The sequence below is a fragment of the Scyliorhinus canicula genome, chromosome 8, assembly GCF_902713615.1.
Source record: "Scyliorhinus canicula chromosome 8, sScyCan1.1, whole genome shotgun sequence".
NCBI lineage: Eukaryota > Metazoa > Chordata > Chondrichthyes > Carcharhiniformes > Scyliorhinidae > Scyliorhinus > Scyliorhinus canicula.
In genome coordinates, this window is record NC_052153.1 from 82292221 (window position 1) to 82312429 (window position 20209).

The 20209-nt window shown below is 42.3% G+C and overlaps 1 protein-coding gene across 12 annotated transcripts in view; it reads left to right on the top strand.

Annotated features, from left to right (window-relative positions):
* agtpbp1 (ATP/GTP binding protein 1) overlaps positions 1-20209 on the top strand; it is a 325109-nt gene that overhangs the window by 190761 nt on the left and 114139 nt on the right. For 11 of the 12 annotated variants that reach the window (XM_038804830.1, XM_038804835.1, XM_038804834.1 and 8 more), the window contains 2 exons: positions 10660-10840; positions 17779-17908. In XM_038804830.1, coding sequence (XP_038660758.1) covers positions 10660-10840; positions 17779-17908 — 311 coding nt within the window. Of the gene's footprint in view, positions 1-10659; positions 10841-17778; positions 17911-20209 lie in introns of all 12 variants that reach the window. The other variant, XR_005461593.1, reaches the window with a different exon arrangement.

Genomic DNA, 20209 nt, shown 5'->3' on the forward strand with positions numbered 1-20209 from the left:
GTATTGCGGGGTGCGGAGGGGCAATCTATGAGGAGTGGGGCAGCACCAATCTGTTGACCTCGACCAATATGACACCCCTGGCATTTTCTTCCGAGCACCAATCCCATGCCCCATCTCTCCAGACATGGAGGTTCTGGACTCCTGCCTCACCGCCCACTCCCCCTCTCTCTCTCTCCAGCACAACATGTGCAGGCAATGGGTATGAGCGAGCACTCAGCAGACAGGCAGAGGTCAGACAGTGACATTGATTGAGGAACACCAGCTCTCAGCGGGTTATCATCACCCCCTTGTCCTCGACTGTGATTCGCTGACAGGCCCAACACAGTCCTCATCACCCTGGAGTGATGTTACACAGACCCTGGGAGGGTGGGAAATGTGGATTGGGAGGGCAGTGGTTGGGGACTGGAAGAGATGACAGATGAGGCCACATCCTATGCGAAGCAGGCGAGGTTGAGCCCTTGGCCCTTGGAGTTTGCTGGACCCTCGCCGCTCCCGACTGTGCTGTATCCTCTGGTTTGTCCTGTGGGTCCTCCCTGGGCTCATCCTCCATCCCATCTTATTCCGGCACTTCCTTGTCCTCGTCCTCCTCCTCGGAGGTGGCCACATATTCTTCCACCTCCACGTCGCCCCGCTACTGTGCCAGGTGGTGGAGGACACAGCAGACCACCACAAAGCGGGCAACCCTCTGGGCGGGAATATGCAATAGTGCACCGCCAGAGCGGTCGAGGCAGCGGAACCGCATTTTGAGTCCGATGTACCGCTCAATGACAGGCCGCATGGTCTTCATTGTATCAGGTCTCCGCATCAGTCACTGGTGTCATTAGCCAAGTCCTCAGTGGGTGCACCTTATTCCCCAAGTGCCAACCAGCCATCCTGGAGTGGTCCTCGAAGAGGCCGGGGATGTCTGATGGCCCCAGGACACTTGCTGGGAAGCATGCACACACGCACATGATCGTCATGTGGTGGTCACACACGAGCTGTCGATGTCGGGCACTCCCAGACGGTCCAGTGCGCGCAAGGCCACATTAACCCCTGGACCTGCGGGATCCTGTTGATGGGGGTGAATCTTCCTGCCAAGGCATCTTGTTGGGCCTGCTCATTCAAAGTTTATATAGTTTTCTGCCTGGGCAAACAGGGCACCTGTGACTTCATGGATGCATTTGTGGGCCGTAGCTTGTAAGATGCTGCACAAGTCCCCACTCGAGCCCTGGAATGATCCTGAGGCGCAGAGGTTCTGGGCTTCGGTGACCTTCACAGCCACTGGGAGCGAGTGTCCTCCTCCTCCATGTGGTGCCATGTCTGCGAGGATATGGCACAGGTGCCGCATTGTCCCCTTGTTGAGATGGAGACTCCTGCGGCGCACGCTGATTGTCGTCTATTCGGAAGACCAGTGCAGCCTGTGGGCTGCTGTGGGCCTCCAGCTCTGGGTTGCACCCTGGCCTGATGGGCGATTGTGTCCACGGGGTCTGGGATGAGGCCCTACATTTGGGCCATAACCTCGAGCCTCTGTCGATGCCGCTGCCTCCTCTGGCACCAGACCTCCCAACAGCATCACTGGAGCAAGTTCCGCGGGGTCCAAGTTATCGCCCATCCCATGCAATTGGGGGTGAGAGACTGATGGCCAGTTGTATCTTCCACCAGGAGACCCTCCAGTCTCCCCATTGCTCCTCCCCGCAACCCGGCATGCTCAGCCCATGCACCCCCAGCAGCAGCGGGGACCCCTGCTCACCGACAACACACCCTGTACCCCAGGCACCCGCATGTAACATTACCTGGACCCCCCCCCCCGATGCATACATCCACCCTCTGGTCGGGGAAATGTCCCCGACCACTGGGTCTGTGGTGTTAACAGGCACAGTGCCCAAGCATCACGGTCTGATTGGGATGCTAGGCAATAACCCCCACTTGCAAATGACACGCCTACCCACGGGGATTATTTGGGACGTGTGAAGTGCTCACTTAACTACAATTGCCAATTTTGTATTAACAATAGCCTTCAGCCACAAGGCCAGAGGCCTCTGTGGTCAGTGGGAGTTATGAGTGGTCGTTGGTGCAGGCAGGCTGGGGCTGCCCCCAAACGGGACTACATGATCCAGAGAGTGAGAATAGGACGTATTCCCTGGCCTTTCACTAACTGCACCTTTTAAAAAATTATTCTTGGAAAATCTGTACATCAATCTAGTGTTGAATATCTATGTAAAGAAGATGAGGGATAATATCTGTATGTATAAGATTTTAATTTGTTCCCTATTTCTTCATATTCTAAAAGCTTGGTTGAACAGCTGAGGAAAAGCTAGTAAATGTGAAAAAATAAGTCTTTGTTTTGTTAATTTGATCATGTGCTGGTCACAAAACAGATCAAGTAAAAAGCTTTTACAGTGTTACCATGTCCTCCCTTAGAATGAGAATTTAATTATATAAATTTACCCGCAGTTTATGGAGAACTCATGATCTTAGATGTATATTGTACCAAGATTTACGAATACTTAAATGGTCTTGTTTTTATGGGAAGTGCTTGAGAACGTTCAAGCTTCCAAAAAAAATTGTATAGCGGCCACTTTTACTTTAAAAAGCTTCCATTTTCTAACCTTCTTCCCTCTAGTGATAGAGAAGGAAGCCATTCTGCCCAGCAAATCCATATTGCTCTATAAAGCAATTCAGCTAATTCTACTACCCCTTTCTATCCCAAAGCCCTGAAATTTTATTTTCCCTCAAGTGTCCAACTAATTTTCTTTGAAATCATTGGTAATCTACAATTCCACAACCTTTGTAGACAACAAGTTCCCGGTCATTAGCATTCAAGTTGCTCCTGTATCTCTTGTCCAAAGCCTTTAATCTGGCCCCCTTACCTTGTATGATCAGCTAATGGAAATAGCTTTCCACTGTTCACCTTATATAAACCTTTCATTATCTTGCACAAGTCCACCAGTTCTCCTTTGCTCCAAAGAAAACAACTCTAACTTCTCCTCCCTAACCGTGTAGCTAAATTCTCTCATCTTTGAAACCGTTCTGGTAAATCTTTTCTGCACCCTCTCGAGGATCCCTAAATTGAGGTGGCCAGAACTGGATGCAATATTCTAGTTGTGGTCATATCAGATCTTTTTAAAGGTTCAGCTTAACTTCCCTGCTCTTTTACTCAATACTCAAGACCCCATATACTTTGCTAACTGCTCTAAATATGTCCTGCCACCTTCAAAGATCTATACACATGAGCCTCCAGGCCCCTCTTCCTGTGCACTGTTTAGAGCTGTGCCATTAAGTATATATTGCCTTTCCCTATCCATTCTTTCAAAATGCATCATCTCGCATCTCTCTGCCTTAAATTTCATCTGCCAGTTTATTAATTCTGCTGGACAAGCTGTGTCCTGTTGCAGTGAATTGGTCCATCTTCAATTGCCACAGGTATCGTCAGCAAATGTTGGAATTTTACTCTTGCTTCCAATATCAAAAAAGCAGTAGTCCTCACACTCCCCCTTGGAACACCATTATTTACTTTGTTGGCTGTCCCTCAATTTGAGGATGACTTCTCTTTTTGGTCATGTGACTGAATAGGCCAATTCTTGACCCACAAATCTCTGGGCAAATGGGGCAGGTTGTCCCCTGAGATAGTGGAATCTGGAATGCAGAATTTGCTAATTTTCATTCCTCCTTTGCTGCTGCTCTGCCTCACCATTACAATGTTGTGACTGAAAGCATTTTAGATTGATGAACATTTTGAATGATTGGTTGCAAGCTTCTTCCAGTCATGAATGTCAATGTTGCCAAGCTTCCAAGCATTTTCATGTCCAGCCCTAGAGCATTGACCATATGACAGTTGATGAAACAGGTTGAGACACTTTTCAGCCATCCACACAGTATCCAGTCCACAAAAGTTGATCTTGCAGTAGTTATGTATGAATGCTTGTGAAGCTGACTTCAGGAGGGCTATTAGCATATTTTCAACAGTCCTTCCATTGAATCCGGAGGATGCAGCAGAGGTACTGCAGATGGAATTTCTTGAGGACTCTTCTGTGTTGCTGATACACAATCCACGTCTCATTGCAGTACAGGAGTGTGATGGCCGCAAATGCACTGTACACTAGGAGTTGCGTAGATCTTTGTCGTCAAACACTACCTTTTACAATCCTCTCTCATCTCCACTATATCGATGGAAGATTAGAAAAGTTCTACCACGATCTCCACCTCTATTTCCAGATGTACTGGGGATGCAAGGCACCCAAACCAGGTGACTTATCCACTCTAAGCATAACCATACTTTCCAATACATCATGCCTATCAATTTTCATCCCATACTTTACCTCTCCCAATTGCACTTCTTCCAAGATTTTGCCAGCACATTTACCTTTGTAAACATCAATACAAAATACTCATTATGTATTCCTAGCCATGCGCCTCCAAGCTAATAGCAACTTTTTTATCCCCAATAGAGCCCACCTCGCCTCTTACTACCCGTTTATTTACATGCCAGAAGATTTTTGGGTGCCCTTTTATATCAATTGCTACTCTATTCTCATATTCTCTCTCTTTTCCACTGTTGTTTTCTGCTTCACTTCCCCTCTCAACTCCTGTAGTTGGCCTAGTTTTCGCATGAAATAATTCACCTGATTATATATTCTTTTGTTTTGTTATATTCCCTATCTGCCTTGACATCCAAGGAGTCCTTGCTTTGGCTCTTCTACCTTTCCTCTTATTGGTATGCACCTCGCCTGTACCTGAAATATTTCTTCCAGTGTTCTGTTACAGAATTTCCTGTCAAACCTGTAAAATTTCATTTTACCCTGCTACTCCTCTCATCTCATTGAAGTTCATCTTCTTTCAGTTTAGAAGTTATACTTTAGATTATTCTTTCCTCTTCTCCATTAGTAAGCTAAACTTTATGGTACAATTATCACTTTGATCTAAGCATCTTTACTCAGACCCTCAGTTCACTTAGCCCACCTTATTCCCCAGTACAGATCCAGCCATGCCTCTTTTTGGTTAGACCAATTGGTCAAGGGAGTTTTCCTGAGCACATTTCAGAAATTCTTCCTCCTCCCTTTTCTTCACTCAACATCATAGATTAGTTTGTAGTATCCTTGTCAGCTGTCTGTAAGAGCAACTCAGCAAGTCTCAGTCCCCTGCCTGTTCTCCATAGCCCTGATTGTTTTTTTTGCTTCAGATCATTATCCAGTTCCCTTTTGAAACAGGACCGTGTTTTCGAAGCTTCTGCCAAAGCAAGCAGTTTCTCTATCTGCTCTGTCTTTACCCTCATAATTTGAGCACCTCCATCAAATGCCCTCTCAATCCTCTCCAAGGAGAATAGCCCAAGCTTTGCCAATCATAGAATCATAGAAGGTACAGAGCAGAATGAGGCCATTCGGCCCATCAGGCCTGTACCGGCCCTTGGAAATAGCACCCTACTTAAGCCTACACCTCCACCCTATCCCTGTAACCCGGTAACCCCACCCAACCTTTTGGACACCTAGGGCAATTTAGTATGGCCAACTCACCTGACCTGCACACCTTTGGACAGTGGGAGGAATCCGGGGTACCCGGAGAATCTACCCATGTAACTGAAGTCTCTCATTCCTCAAACTTTTCTTGGAAATCTTTTCTGCCCCTTCTCCAATGCCTTCACATACTTCTCAAGTGTGATGCCCAGAATTGAGTGCAATACTCAGTTGAGACCTAACCAGTGATTTATAAAAATTTACCATAACCGTTGTATGTTAGGGTCCGGATTTATATCTTAAGAGGTGGGAATCGGGACTCTGGAGATTTTCCAGCATTGCAATCCCACTTCCTGATCATGCTGTTTTCATTGTAGCCTGGCTTGCAGACTTTGGCTGCTGGCCAGAGGAGGAGACTGAGGCGGATTGGTGCCAATAACCTTCAATATCCCAGAACCTACTCAGCCCCCCATAGCCTCACAGCCAGTGTCCATTATAAACAAAACTGACTAGTCTTCTAATGACATTGGAAAGCTCATTAAGCAGTAAAAACAAACAAATATTGCCTGGATATCCACTTTATCCCATAAATCTGTGAGAATAAAGATACATGAATGGCACCTTAATAGAAACATAATCTTCTTTAAAAATGCATATATCAGTCAAAAAAACAAGTTCACATTCCCTTTGACAACTATGTCAATAGCCCCTGCTGACCAGAATCCATTGGAGGCTTTGGAAGTTAGTCAAGCATTCATAATATGACTCCACTGCATAACTGTATGAATAAGCCCTGTTGAGCTGAATCCATTAGTAGCTTTGATACTCAGCCATGCATTCCTAATAAGATTCAGTTGAACAAATGTGTCATCAAACCCATCTCAGCTAAATACAGAAGACACCAAGATATGTAGCCATCTCTCAAGTTTGTGAAACAGCCAAACAGATGGCTGAGTTTAACCTCAAGAAAAGAAAATCAAGACATTGGGAATATTTCACACCATTTTTGTATTTCACTATTGTACAATCTAGAATAGCAGTATATCCAGTGGATCATGTACTCATGTGCATCTGAGTACTTTTCCACTTTCACAATGCTGTCCATTGCCTTGAAAGTGTGGCAGATGTCCGAAGTGACAACCTGGCAAAAGCATTATTTTGTGGTCATCTTTTTTTGGGGAAAAAAAGCCCTATCATCACTCACTTTTAAAAAAAAAACATATGTAACTTATGATGCAACTTTTTTATGACATGTGGAGTTAGCAGTTTTGAACTTGCCTTTCATATAGTTCCCAACTTAAACCATGACTACCCCCATCATTCACAGCACTTCTATGCTGGTTTCAGAAATTCATCTTCCAAAACCTGGCTGGCTCCATGAAAATTGCAGATGGACTGAAATGCTCACTTCCACAATGATGCCAGCTATGTTGTGTGACAACTGGAAGACTTTAGGGATATTGGATTCTAAATATTGGACAATTTAAGGTTTAAACGCAGAGAGTTAGAGTGTGTTTGACTACAGTGGTAATTTTTTAAAAAGAATTCTGTTTTGCAGGACCTGGATTTTTTTTAGCAGTCGGAAGGTGAGATTGACAAAGGAATGTGTTTTTTAGTCTGGACTAATGTACTGTGCTTTGACTGGGAAAGTCCCTGGGGAGTTGATGTGATTTTCAGCCTGCAGAGATCATTTATTTTTAAGCTTGGGGAGATGAGGTAATTACTGTGTGGAGCCAAGGAATGCAGAGAGACATTTTGAAAAGCTTTATAGAGGCAGTTTTTTGGAGAAAGCTTTGGAGAGGAGTTGAATTCTAATCTGCCTGACGCTGAGTCCACAATTCTCCCACAGTAAGATAGATTGAGAGCTGTATGATTCTTGTTGTTTAATGAGAAATTGAGTAGTAGTGTTTAAGGTTAATTGTAAGTTCTTTTTGGGTGTGAAGTTAAAAAGTTTAATATTGTACTCATAATAAAGGATTTTGTTTTTGTTTTTAAAAAAATGCCCAATCCCTATTTCTTCATGCAGTCACTCCTGGAGTGAATCATTCTTTCCATACAGTCTTGCAAATAAACTAAAATGTTGGGTTTTCGGTCCAGTTTCCTAGCCACTGCTGGGGTCTGGTCTGGGATCGTAATAGACGGGACAACGGCACACAAGATCCAGCCTTGCTCCCTTTTCCATACCACTGAAAATTGCTGGCGATGGAAACGGGGCAAGAATTCATGAATCTAGTCCTGCCTGCCATTTTTAAAACCCGCCTGAAAAGATTCAGTACTGTGCTGGGAAATCCAGCCCTCTATCTCTCTAAAACCCAGGATCCCATCGGCTTTATTAACTGTTTTCTCAATTTGTCTCTCACCTTCAACAATTTGTTACTATTTCCTCCCAAGTCGCTCTGTTCCTGAACTCTTTAGAATTTATTTTATATGCCTCTCCCCATTCTTCCTATCAAAATATATCACTTCACACTCTTCTCTGCATTAAATTTAATCCGCTGTATGTCTTTCCATTCCACCAGTCTGTCTTTGACCTCTTGAAGTCCACCATATTTATCCTGGTGTGTGGTTGGGGCCTGAACGCGGGTTTGGGGGATTATCTATTCTTCCAAAATATGCTACTCTAGTCCATAGGTTCTTAAAATCATTACTCTTTATTGACAGCAAGTATTTACACAATTGGACCTCTACATAAGGTTTCAGCTTCTCATCCGTCCAGATCTCACTCACTTCTCAGTCATGTGAGATGACACCATTATTACATCAGCATCATGTATGTTTCTCATCTTTGCTCTACTTTTCCCCTAAGTCTTTATCCCAATCATATTTATATCCTCCTATGCTATCCTTATCACAATTCACATTGGTGCCAGTTTTGGGTCCTCTACTCATAATAGTTCCAAGTTTTGTGTCTATCCCAATAGATATTTCATTAATTTAAAGTCCCCCAATATTACCACTCCACAGTTCTTGCACAACCCTGTGATTTCCCTGCCTATTTGTTCCGCCGCTTCTGTCAATATCCGGAGAGGTCCAATGCACAAGCTGCAAACTCTGTCACATGTGAGCAGGTGATGCTTGACGGTTTGGGTAGATGACTTCATCTCTGAACTTTACAGACAAAGTCTCTTGACGTGTTTTGTGCCTTCCTGAATTTTGGTCGGTCACAAGCCAGGTTCTCCAGTGAGTCAGTGAGAATACCCCCAGTCGCGTGATCATACACTTTTTGCTTCTCAATTCCAAACAAATTGATTCTGTTCTTGCCCCTCAAGGACATCCTCTCTTTCCAACACCAAAAGATGTCTTCCCCAATTAGTACCATCTTTTTAGTACCTTTTCTTCACTATCTTTACTGAAAACGTTGTATCCTTGAATATTAAGCGCCAATTCCTCATTATTTTTAAGCCACATTTCTGTGATTTTAGTTACACCATATTTCCACATGGCTATTTGATGTTACAGCTCACCAGCCTTATTCACCACATTTCATGCATTTACTTACATACATTCTAAATCTGTACATACCTCATAGCATTTCTTAGTCTGTCTTTTCCATTGGTTCTTTGTTGATGTATAGTTCTTTGGTTTCTGGTCAGCTCTAATGTTTCCCCGAAATGACTAATGTGTGAACGAGGACAGCAAGTAAGGGAGGAAATGGCGAAGTCTGACTATCATTTTCCAATCCTCTCTGGCTAAAGATGTGGTGCCAGGAGACCTGAGGACTGTTAACATGCCGTTACTTAAATAGCGAAAATGAAATAGACTGAGTAAATACCCACCCTCGGCAGCGGGCAAACGATTTGAAAAATTCTCAGGGACAGTATTAAATGTAATTTAGAAAGACATTAATAAATCAAGCCTGCTCAAAATGGACTTGAGAGAAGATTGTCTTTGACTAACTTAATTGTATTTTCTAAGGCGGGCCAATGATGGAGGTGTGTTTGGTAAATTTTGCATGTATTTTAGCAAAGCTTTTGATGAGGCCCCACATGGCAGGAATGGTCAGAAAGTTAAAAGCCCACGGGATCCAAGGAGGAAGTGGAAAATTGGATACAAAATAGGCTCAGTGGCAGGAAATAAAAGGTAAAAGCGCACAGGTTTAGTGACTGTAGGGCTGTTTGCATTGGAATTCTGCAGGTAAGGGTTATTAAGGACTTTGCAGGTGATAAGAACACTGGGTGTGTGTTTGATAGTTAAGAAGAAATCTATGGGACTGGTGAATGGAATTCAATCAGAAAAGTGAGGTGATGAGAAGGCAAGTGAGGCAAGGGAATACTGAGGTAGGATCATGGAATTCCTATAGTGCAAGAACACACATGTGATAATTCCCTTTAGCTGAGGCATAGAGGAAAGTTATGCTTGAACCGTATAAAATATTAGTTAGGGCTCAGCTGAAGTACTGCTCACAGTTCTGGTCGCCCACATCAGAGGAAGGATGTGATTGCACAAGAGGTAGTGTTGAGAAGATTCACAAGATTGTTGCTAGGACTGGAGAATTCTAGTCATGAGGCAAGGCTCGATAGGCTGGTGTTGTTTTCTTTGGGACAGAGGAGGCCAAAGGGAGATTTAATTGAGGTGTATAAAATAATGAGTGACCTATGTCTGGCAGGATGGGACCAGTTTGTCTTAGCAGAGAGGTCAATAATCACACATAGATTAAAGTAATTGATAGCACTGTAGGTGTTACTACACCACATGGACTGCACAGCTCAAGGAGATGGCTAATCACCATCTTCTCGAGCATTTACTATGGGCAACAAATTTTAGCCTTGCCCGCAATGCACAGTTGCCATGAATAAATTTAAAAAGTGATAGGATTGATGTTAGATTGAGAGATTGACTTCCAGACCTCCCTCCACCCTTGTAGAGAAAACAATATCTAAAAAGATGGCAGATGAAGAAAACCTAAGCACATTTAAAAAGTACTTGGATATGCACTTGAAATGCTGTAGCCTGCAAGGTTGTCATTCAAGAGCTGGAAGTGGAATTAGGCTGTATAGACCTTTCCAGGCTGAATGGATGAAATGGCTTCATTATGTGTTGTGCATTTTTATGATTCTAGCCATAGGATGGCAACCTGGTTAAATTTCCCTAAATAGCGAGGGTTTTGAGGCCATTTGTAGCAACCTTTGTTATTGTTTGCCTGTCATGATTTGCATTATATAATTACCAATATGTGAAGCTAATTTTAATGTTTCAAAAATTTATAATGACATTAAAATACTTTGTGCAGGAAATCGCCCATATATTTTCTTAACATCTCGTGTCCATCCTGGAGAAAGTAATTCCAGCTGGGTGATGAAGGGAACTATGGAATTTTTAATGGGCAGTAGCTTGGCAGCTCAAAATTTGCGGGACTCCTATATTTTCAAAATTGTCCCTATGCTGAACCCAGACGGAGTCATCAATGGAAGGTGAGGCAAGCCTGTCTACATTAAAATGTTCTATATTCATTTTTGTATAGTTTTAACAAATGCACATAATAGTTTATAGTTCTAACAGTTCATTTTTAAGTTATTGTAAACAGCACTATTGTATCAGAAGATCGAGAAAAAAGACATCTAGGGATCAGTACCTTTATTTCAATTACTGCTGTTGACTCAGACTTTCACTATGCCCATCACCCTATAAATGCTCACGTGTTTGAACTAAAAATCTTAAATTGGTGAATATATATGGGTTATTTGCTTGGCTAAAGTAAGTTGTCAGGCTGCACTTTCTCTTCTAAATTGTTAAAATGCTCTTTGTTGGTACTGCTTTTCTGGCCTCCTCCCAGTTTACAGGCCTACAGTTGTTAAAATATGTATGCACATATATGCAAATAATAATGAACAGGAAAATTCTCTGTACATTCAACCTGTTCTGTACAATTCTGAAACCTTATGGATCACGAGATATACAATTGCACTCCACCCACAGCCATTTTATCTCTTGGGACAGGTGAAAAAACGGATTAACAATGCAGATCAATTTGGAGGGAACAAAATCTGGGATATTCCTGGTTTAGGTCCCTTAGCTGATGGAAACAAATCCAGGAGTTTATGTTACCCTCATAATTCTATACAAAATCTGCTTTTTGTAAGCGATGTGCAGTCCAAAGATGTGCAGGTTAGTTGGATTAGCCACAATCAACACGTAGGTTTTCAGGGGTGAACATACAGTGCAGAAGGAGGCCATTCAGCCCATCGAGTCTGCACCGACCCACTTAAGCCCTCACTTCAACCCTATCCCCGCAACCCAATAACCCCTCCTAATCTTTTGGACACTAATGGCAATTTATCATGGCCAATCCACCTAACCTGCACCTCTTTGGACTGTGGGAGGAAACCGGAGCACCCGGAGGAAACCCACGCAGACACTGGGAGAGCGTGCAGACTCCGCACAGACAGTGAATCGAACCTGGGACCCTGACACAGTGAAGCCACAGTGCTATCCACTTCTGCTACCGTGCTGTGGGGTGGGGTCGTGGGCCTAGGAAGGGTGCTCTTTCAGGGGGTTGTTGCAGACTCAATGGGCCTTTTGGCTTCCTTCTACATTGTAGGAATTCTATGATTCAGCAAACTGCCCCCATCACAAGAGCGGAGTATAGAACCACCTCCTTATGTTTTTACGCAGAGGGTGATGAGTGTCTGGAGCGCGTTGCCAGGGCAGGTTGCAGGAGCAGATACATTAACAGTGTTCAAAAGGCACCTTGGCAAATACATGGATAGTATCGGTATGGAGTGATACGGCACAAGGAAGTGCTGAGGGTTTTGGGCAATGTTGGTACCATGACTAGTACAAGCTTGAAAGGCCAAAGGGCCTGTTCCTGTGCTGTATTATTCTTTGTTCTTAGCCTTTTACAATTTAAGTTCATGATTTCTGGTCCTCCATAAGTGATTTAATTGGAGCAAAGTGTAACTAAAAATACAATCTATTCTATGCATCACCTTGCAAACCTTGATTAGATCACCCCTAATCCTTCACTGCTTAAGAGTCCCAATTCTTTTAACCTAACCTGTCATGATAACTCCAGTGTTTTAATACGGGTATTAGTGTATTGGTTCTTCACTGTACCCCTGCCAAAGCCTTAACACCCGTCAAGTAGAGCACCAAAATTGGAAACAATATTTTAAAATCTCGTACAAGAATAAAAATATGTATTTACGCATACATGCATTTGTAGATAAAAAGCAGATTATAAATTCAAATGCATTCGTGGAAGAAAAAAGAAACGAGAAACCGAATCAGGCATTGAAAGTAAATTGCCGAGACAGTTTCAAGAACCCAAGCGGATTTTCAGGTATACATGTGCAGTAAGCAGAGTAAAATAAATATTTGCCCAGTTAAGTACTGTCACTTAAAATATATCGGAAAGGAAAGCTATTAAGTAGTTTAAATCTGTCTTTACCTTGGAAATAGTGTTACTGTTGGATCCGAGCAGTGACCACAATGAATGAATGTTTGGAGGCAAAAAGAAAGGTTTAATCAAACACACACTATTTGCTCCCCGAAGGGTTCTTGATGTGGGCCGTGGTTTTTATACCAGCCAGGCTGCCCTTGTTGAGGGGAAGTTCTGCATCTTTATTCTATGAAGTCATGGGGTACCTAATAGTCCATACCTCACAATCTCCGTGAGGGTTTTAACAGTTCCCAAATCCGGCTAGGCATATTCTTGGGTTACTGATCACCTTCTGCTTGACCATGTGTTGCCTGACCATGAGACATCAAATCACCTGGCACTTAACTGCAGTTAGCAAATGATATTGCATTTGCCTTGGCCTTCTAAAGATCAGATCCCCTGTAATTAAGTGTTTTGCTCATGGATTCAAATCAACATCTCTCGTGAAAACCACAAACAAGCAAAAAAAAAAAGCACCTAGGCACAAATTGTGAACTCTAATTTCCTCCTAGATTGCTAGCAGTGGTACCCAAGAGATTTATCTTTCATTTCTGGAGATTCCCAGCCAATCCACTCAGGTTGATAACCCTAAGTGATTGATTTGGCTGTTCAAATTCCCATTAGGCCTACCTGTGGGCTGACTGTGGCTGTGACTGATGTCCATTTCTTAATTTAAAGTCTCCAATTATATATCGGGCCTAAAATTTAGGCTGTTGTCCATTTTACAACATTCCTTACCTATAGAATAAAAACTCTGATGAGCAAATGTAATGCACATGTACTTGATGGTGCTTGTACTGTATAATAATCTGTATGAAGTTTACAGATTGTAATTTTCAACTATGTGTTTAATGCAGTAAAATTCATGACTTTATAAAACACATTTTCTAACCCACCATGAACAGTGTCACGATTAATAGATTGGTGTTAAATAATGCCCAAGAAAGCACCAATAGATTTGAATGTAGATTTTTTAAAACCATGCCTTAAGACTTTCTGTTTGCAGAGGTCAGGAAATATCACCTGTGTAGACAAAAGCAGCGTTGCTGAGCATGAAAGTTTTGAATTGAGATAGGTGATACCATAATGTACAATGAACCAAAAGGGTGAATGATGTGACTTTAAATACCCATCAAGTTAATTTAATTTAATGACTGTTCCAAGTCTTTGTTCCTCCCTTTTACTTCCATTCCCCTGTCTGATCATTTAGTTTTACTTTGGTAATTTAATTTTTGAAATTCCTTGCCCTTATTTGGATGCACTGTTACGGTGATTTGGTCATTCAATAATGTTTCAGTGGACAATTTCCAATGGGGCAGCATTTTCCTGTTCAACTCAGTGCAAAATTGTCCCAATCCCTGGGAATTAAACTTTCTCCAGACTTAAAGATTATTTTGCACTCCCCTTTTACCGACTTGATTGAAGATTTTTCGACTTCCTTCAAATTACCTGGTTGAAATGTGGGTGGGAGAGTCCGAGTGAGGGTGTCAGTTGGACTAAGCAATGGGAAAGATGTACACAGGCAAAAGCTCTACTTTTCCCCAGGATTACCAGTAGTAATGCCTGGCAGATTTAGCTTCCATTCCATAAATTTCCCAGACCGTCCATGAGGATGGGCCTAAGCAGAAATTGGAAACTTTTCTCACGACAGATGGCAGTTGAAAATCTAGATAGTATGTAAATAAAAATATGTATAACTAAGTTCCTAATCAAGGCAGTTTGAGTTCTTGAGAAGTTGTGGATTTAAATTGCCATTTTTCAAATTGCTAAATTTACAATTTATGAGAATCTTCAATTTTTAAAAAATACTTCTGCGACATCTGGTTATAAATAAGATTGACAATGATGACATCATCTTGCCTTTATATAGCACTGTTAATTTGATATGTCCCAAAGTGCTTCATAGAGATGAGAAGATGAAAATATGCATGCCATCTCACAGAACAGGAAAGGTAGTCAAAAACTTGTTCAAAGAGGTGAATTTTAAGGAGGAATTTAAAGGAGAGGAAGGTAGGGGAATTGAGCAGAAGAGGAAGCTGGAGAAATTTAGCAAGGGAATTCCAGAGAATAGACCCCAGACAGTTGAAGGCATGATGGCTAGTTAAAGAGGATATGCATTGGAGATCAGAATTGCAGAAGTAGAGTTAAGTGGTGAAGATTGTAGCCCTGGAACAGTTTACAATGATGAAGAAACTTCAGGATTTGGAAGAATTGGAACATACGTACAAGAACTTTAAATTTGAAACTCCAGGCGATTGATGGACAACTTTTGTCAGGACCTAGGTGACGTAGGGCAAGACCGGATACATGCAACAGAGTTTTAGATGAGCTAATTTATGGAGCGTGCAGAATGGGAAGCCATTGAGTTCTGAGGTGACCAAGAGATTTTTCAAGGGTTTCATTTGTAGGTAGGCTTAAGAAACTTGGGTGATGAGTGATGTTATAGGAGTGGAAATAGCTCGTCCTTTTGGCAGATAGGATGTGGGATTAGTTGCACCTTATTCAAGACTAAATATTGGGCAAACAGTTTGAAACCACTAGTTAGTGGTAAATATTCAAACAGGGAGTCATAATAGAAATGGACACTGATCTGGGTAGTGACAAAGACCCTGGGAGTTAGAGCTTAAGTTTTGATTAGTAAGGACAATAGGGATTTATGGGTGGATTTTTGAGGAGGAATGATGGTGGCAGTCTTACACGAGGAAAGCAGTAGTTGAGGAGAGAAAACCATTTGCAGGATCACTTAGTTTGAGAGCAATTGAATGATCAAGAATTAGGAATGAAGTTGAGGAAGGAAGAGTTAAGTCTCATGGATGAGATGAGTTTGGAGGGAACAAAATAGAGATGGGAGTTCAGGGGAACAGTGACAGAAGGAGTTTAGAGGGGTTTGGTTTATTTGCAATGAGAAATGGGAAAATCACTTGATTAGGTAATGTCTGTCTGAGTGCTTGAAATCCATGAGTTGTTTGGACTTATTATTGGAGAAAACTGGCAGGCAAGAAGAATTTAAGAAGGTAATTCGGATTAGAACCTGCAGTCCATAGATCATAGAATTGACAGTGCAGAAGGAGGCCTTTCGGCCCATCAGATCTGCACTGGCTCTTGGAAAGAGCATCCTACTTAAACCCACACCTCCACCGTAACCCAGCAACCACACCGAACCTTTTTTGGACACAAAGGACAATTTATCATGGCCAATCCACCTAACCTGCACATCTTTGGACTGTGGGAGGAAACCGGAGCACCCGGAGGAAACCCACGCACACACGGGGAGGACGTGCAGACTCCGTAAAGACAGTGACACAAGCCGGGAATTGAACCTGGGACCCTGGAGCTGTGAAGCAACTGTGCTAACCACTGTGCTACCGTGCCACCCATTTTGTCCTTGAGTCCTTTTGAAAGCGTAGATAATATTGCCAGAGGAGTGAACAACCTGATGTGGTCAAACCAGATCTGCTAACGGATGACTAAACTAGTTGTGTGCCAAGTATACAAGTTTACATTCTTAGACTTAAGGCAGTAAAGGTAGAGGTAATCTAAAACTGATGGCAAGAATGGATATTCCCACTTTTTTTTTTTGCTGGGTATACCCATGGTGAAGAATGAAACTAGACTACTTTTTACATGGAATAGATCTATTTACAAGAGTAAATTGTAAATAAACACACATAGAAAATAGATCCAGGAGGAGGCCATTCGGCCCTTCTAGCCTATTCCACCATGCATTATGATCATAGCTGATCCATCAAGTTCAATACTCTGATCCCGCCTTCCCGCCATATCCCTTGATTCCTTTATGCACATGAGCTATATCTAATTCCTCCTTGAAAGTACACATGTTTTAGCCTGAATTACTTTCTGTAGTAGTGAAATTCCACAGATTCACCACTCTCTGGGTGAAGAAATTTCTCCTTACCTCAGTTCTAAAAGGTTTACCCTTTACCCTCAAATTATAACCCCTAGTTCTGAACTCCCACACTATCGGGAACATTCTTTCTGAATCTACCCTGTCCATTCCTGTGAGAATTTTATAAGTTACAGTGAGATCCCCTCTCGCTCTTCTAACCTTCAATGAATATAATCCTAACTGACTTAATCTCTCCACATATGACAATCCCGTTATTCCAGGAATCAGCCTGTTAAACCATCGCTGCACCCCCTCAATAGCAAGAACATGCTTCCTCAGATAAAGAACGCCAAAACTGCACGCACTACCTCAGGTGTGGCCTCACCAATGCCCTTTACAATTGCAGTAAAGCATCCCTATTCCTATAAATCCTCTCACTATGAAGGCCAACATACCATTAGCCTTCTTTACTGCCTGCTGTACCAGCATGCTTACTTTCCACAACTGATGCACAAGGGCACCAAGGTTTCACTGAGTATCAACCTCTGTCAATTTGCACCCATTGAAATAGTAATCTGCTTTCCAAAGCGGATAACCTCACATTTATTCACATGATACTGCATCTGCCATGCATATGCCCAGTCACTCAGCCTGTCCAAATCCCGCTGAAGCATCTCTGCATCATTCCGACAGCTCACCCTCTCACCCAACTTTGTATCATCTGCAAACTTGGAAATGCATCTCGTTCAGTTGTGCAACTATTAATGTATAATGTGAACAGTTGACCATGCTAAATTGCGCGTGAATTGGGAACAATATGAATTGCTTTTATATTTATATTTTAAATATAAATCTAAATTTATATTTTTTTTAAATACTGCATTGAATTCCTGAGCTGCTGGGAACATAAAAATCTCATGTCAAAGAAAATATTCTGTCATGAACAAGGAATATAGGAGATTGAATAGATATTTTTGTTTGACTAACTTTAAATTTTGAAGAGTCTCTCTTTGGAAAATTAAATTGATGTATAGGAGTAAAGATGGAGCATTTATTTCTACAAAAACAGTTGACTTGAAAAGGCTTCCCAGTTATTTCATTTTTCTGAATATTCTGTTTTGTAGTCACCGCTGCTCCTTAAGTGGTGAAGATCTGAACCGTCAGTGGTTAACCCCTAACCCTGAACTTCACCCAACAATTTACCATACCAAGGGCTTGCTGCAGTACTTAGTCAGTATACAACGTTCGCCTTTGGTAAGTACAAAAATAACAGTTCTTTAACTCCAGTTAGAAACAATATTAGATTCTATCTCAGTTCAACTTTCACATATAAATCAGGAAAAAAAATCTGCTGTGGCATAACTCACATTTAGTACCACTGCTGTTTAAACTCTTGCATTGTCATTTCATCTTTTATTGCTCTTAACTCACAGAGCTCACATTAAAGGCTGGATTTAGTGCTATTGTCGTGGCACCTGGATATCGGGGATCTGGCATGAGTCCGTGGTGATGGGCTCACCTGATTACATGGCGGCAAGCTCATTAATACATGTGGGCTTGCCATTGTATCATGTAGCAGGGGTAACTTTGATGTTGGGAACCCTGCATCACCTGATGACCGTGCAGGAGCTGGCGCCACATTTCAAGGAATTCTGTGTTAGCTGGAAATCATCTTGCAAGCTTTTTAAGAAAGATGTGCAATTTAAAGCTCCAGCATCTGAATTTCTGTTGCTCCAGTGCAAAAAGACCTTCTAATGCTCAAGGAGAAGATTCCTTTACTGTCTGACAAGTCATTTGGTGGCATCAGTGGATGCAACCGAGAACTGATGTGTCTCAGTTCAGCCAGTTCAAATCCAGCACTCAAGGGTGAACAAGGAGAGGATGGTTGATTCCCATGCTGCCACTATCTCTCTCTTTCCATGCAAGCTGCCTCAAATGCCCTCCCTTTCAAGACTCAAACCTGCAATGCCACTTTGGGAATTGCCCCTCTGCACCTCAGTTGTGCACTGGCACACTAGGTTTTGGATCCAGCACTGCTAGGTTCTGAATTTCTTGCCTGCGGATCTGCTCTTCAGTTTCAGCTAAGCAGGTTTTTACAGAGAAAACCGCCCCAAGATCAATCCTGTGCCCTATGACTAGATGTCCTGGAAGTCTAAAGGACTCTCAGTGAGTCATGAAGCCACATACAAGTAGCGAGCTTTCACTGGGTAAGTTACTGAAGGCAAGAACACGTGAGATTCACTAAATTGAGGTGGGTTTCATTGCGTCAAATTGCACTTGAATTATATGGAAGTGGACAATTGAGCAAATCAATTAGATTATCACCACTAGCATACGAGTGTCCTGTTTTGTTACTTTTGCACCTCTCTGACTTAATCATTTACATTTTTCTCACTGCTGGGAGTAAGACGCACAGCCTCCTGCACATTTCTCTGTGCCCGCCTGATTCAGCGGCTCCACAAAATCCAGCTCTGAATGCTTTATCTGAATCACACATATTCAAAAAGAGAGTTTTTCACCAAAAGGTTTAGTTCCAGTTCCACTTTTTTTTTGTTACAGTTTCACAACGCCTTGCAATTCTATTATTAAATTAAATCTTGAATGTGCCTGACCGCGCAATTATTTTTGTGCTCTTTGCACCCCAGGAGTGGCACATGACTTCAATGCCAATATTTACCGTTGTAAATTAAATAAATATTGTTGAATTAGAAATTGTGTTTTTAATCAAAAAACAGGCTGGTGTTTTAAATCATTTAATAAATCTAGCATAGCTTGAGAAAAATAAACTTTGAATATTACAAAGAGGCTTACTTAATCCCAGTGTCTGTTTTACTGCAGCATTTTTTAACCACACTAGGTGAACGTTGTTTCATAACAGATTCATATCGTAGGCATTAGAAGCAAGTGGAAGCAGGAGTAGACCATTTGGTCCCTTGAGCCTTCCCTGCCATTCAGTAAGCTCATGGCAGCTTTGCTTGTGATGACTCCACATTCCTGTCTGCTTCCATAACCCTTGACTCCCTAGTAGATCAAAAATCTGTTTGCTCAGCCTTGTGTATTTTCAATAACCCAGCCTCCACTGCTCTTTGGGGAATTCCAAAGCTTAAGAACCCTTTGAGAGAAGACATTCCTTTTCATCTTAATTTTAAATGGGAAACTCTTTGTTTTGTAACTGTGTCCCCCTCGTTCTCGATTCTCCCACAAAGGGAAACATCCTCTCAGCATTTACCCTGAGTCAAACTTCCCCAGTGTGACTTTAAGCAGAGTATGGATGTTTGGTGACCAGAGGAAGTTCGGTAAGATGGTGGGGGAGGTACTCTGTTTTTTATAACTTTTTCAAGAGGCTGAGCTGCATAAACTGCAAGTTTCCTGGATGCTTTCTTTCAGGAAGCAGTCACACCCCTTAGGATAGGGTCTTCTGCGAGTGGTCAGGGACAAGAGCGTGTGACTGCAGCTGGGGCAGGTAAGGGGACCCAAAGGGCAGGAGTGTCAATGCCTGTATTTGTCCAGGAGGTATGAGGTTCTTTCAAATTTTTTAGATGAGAGTAGGGGCTG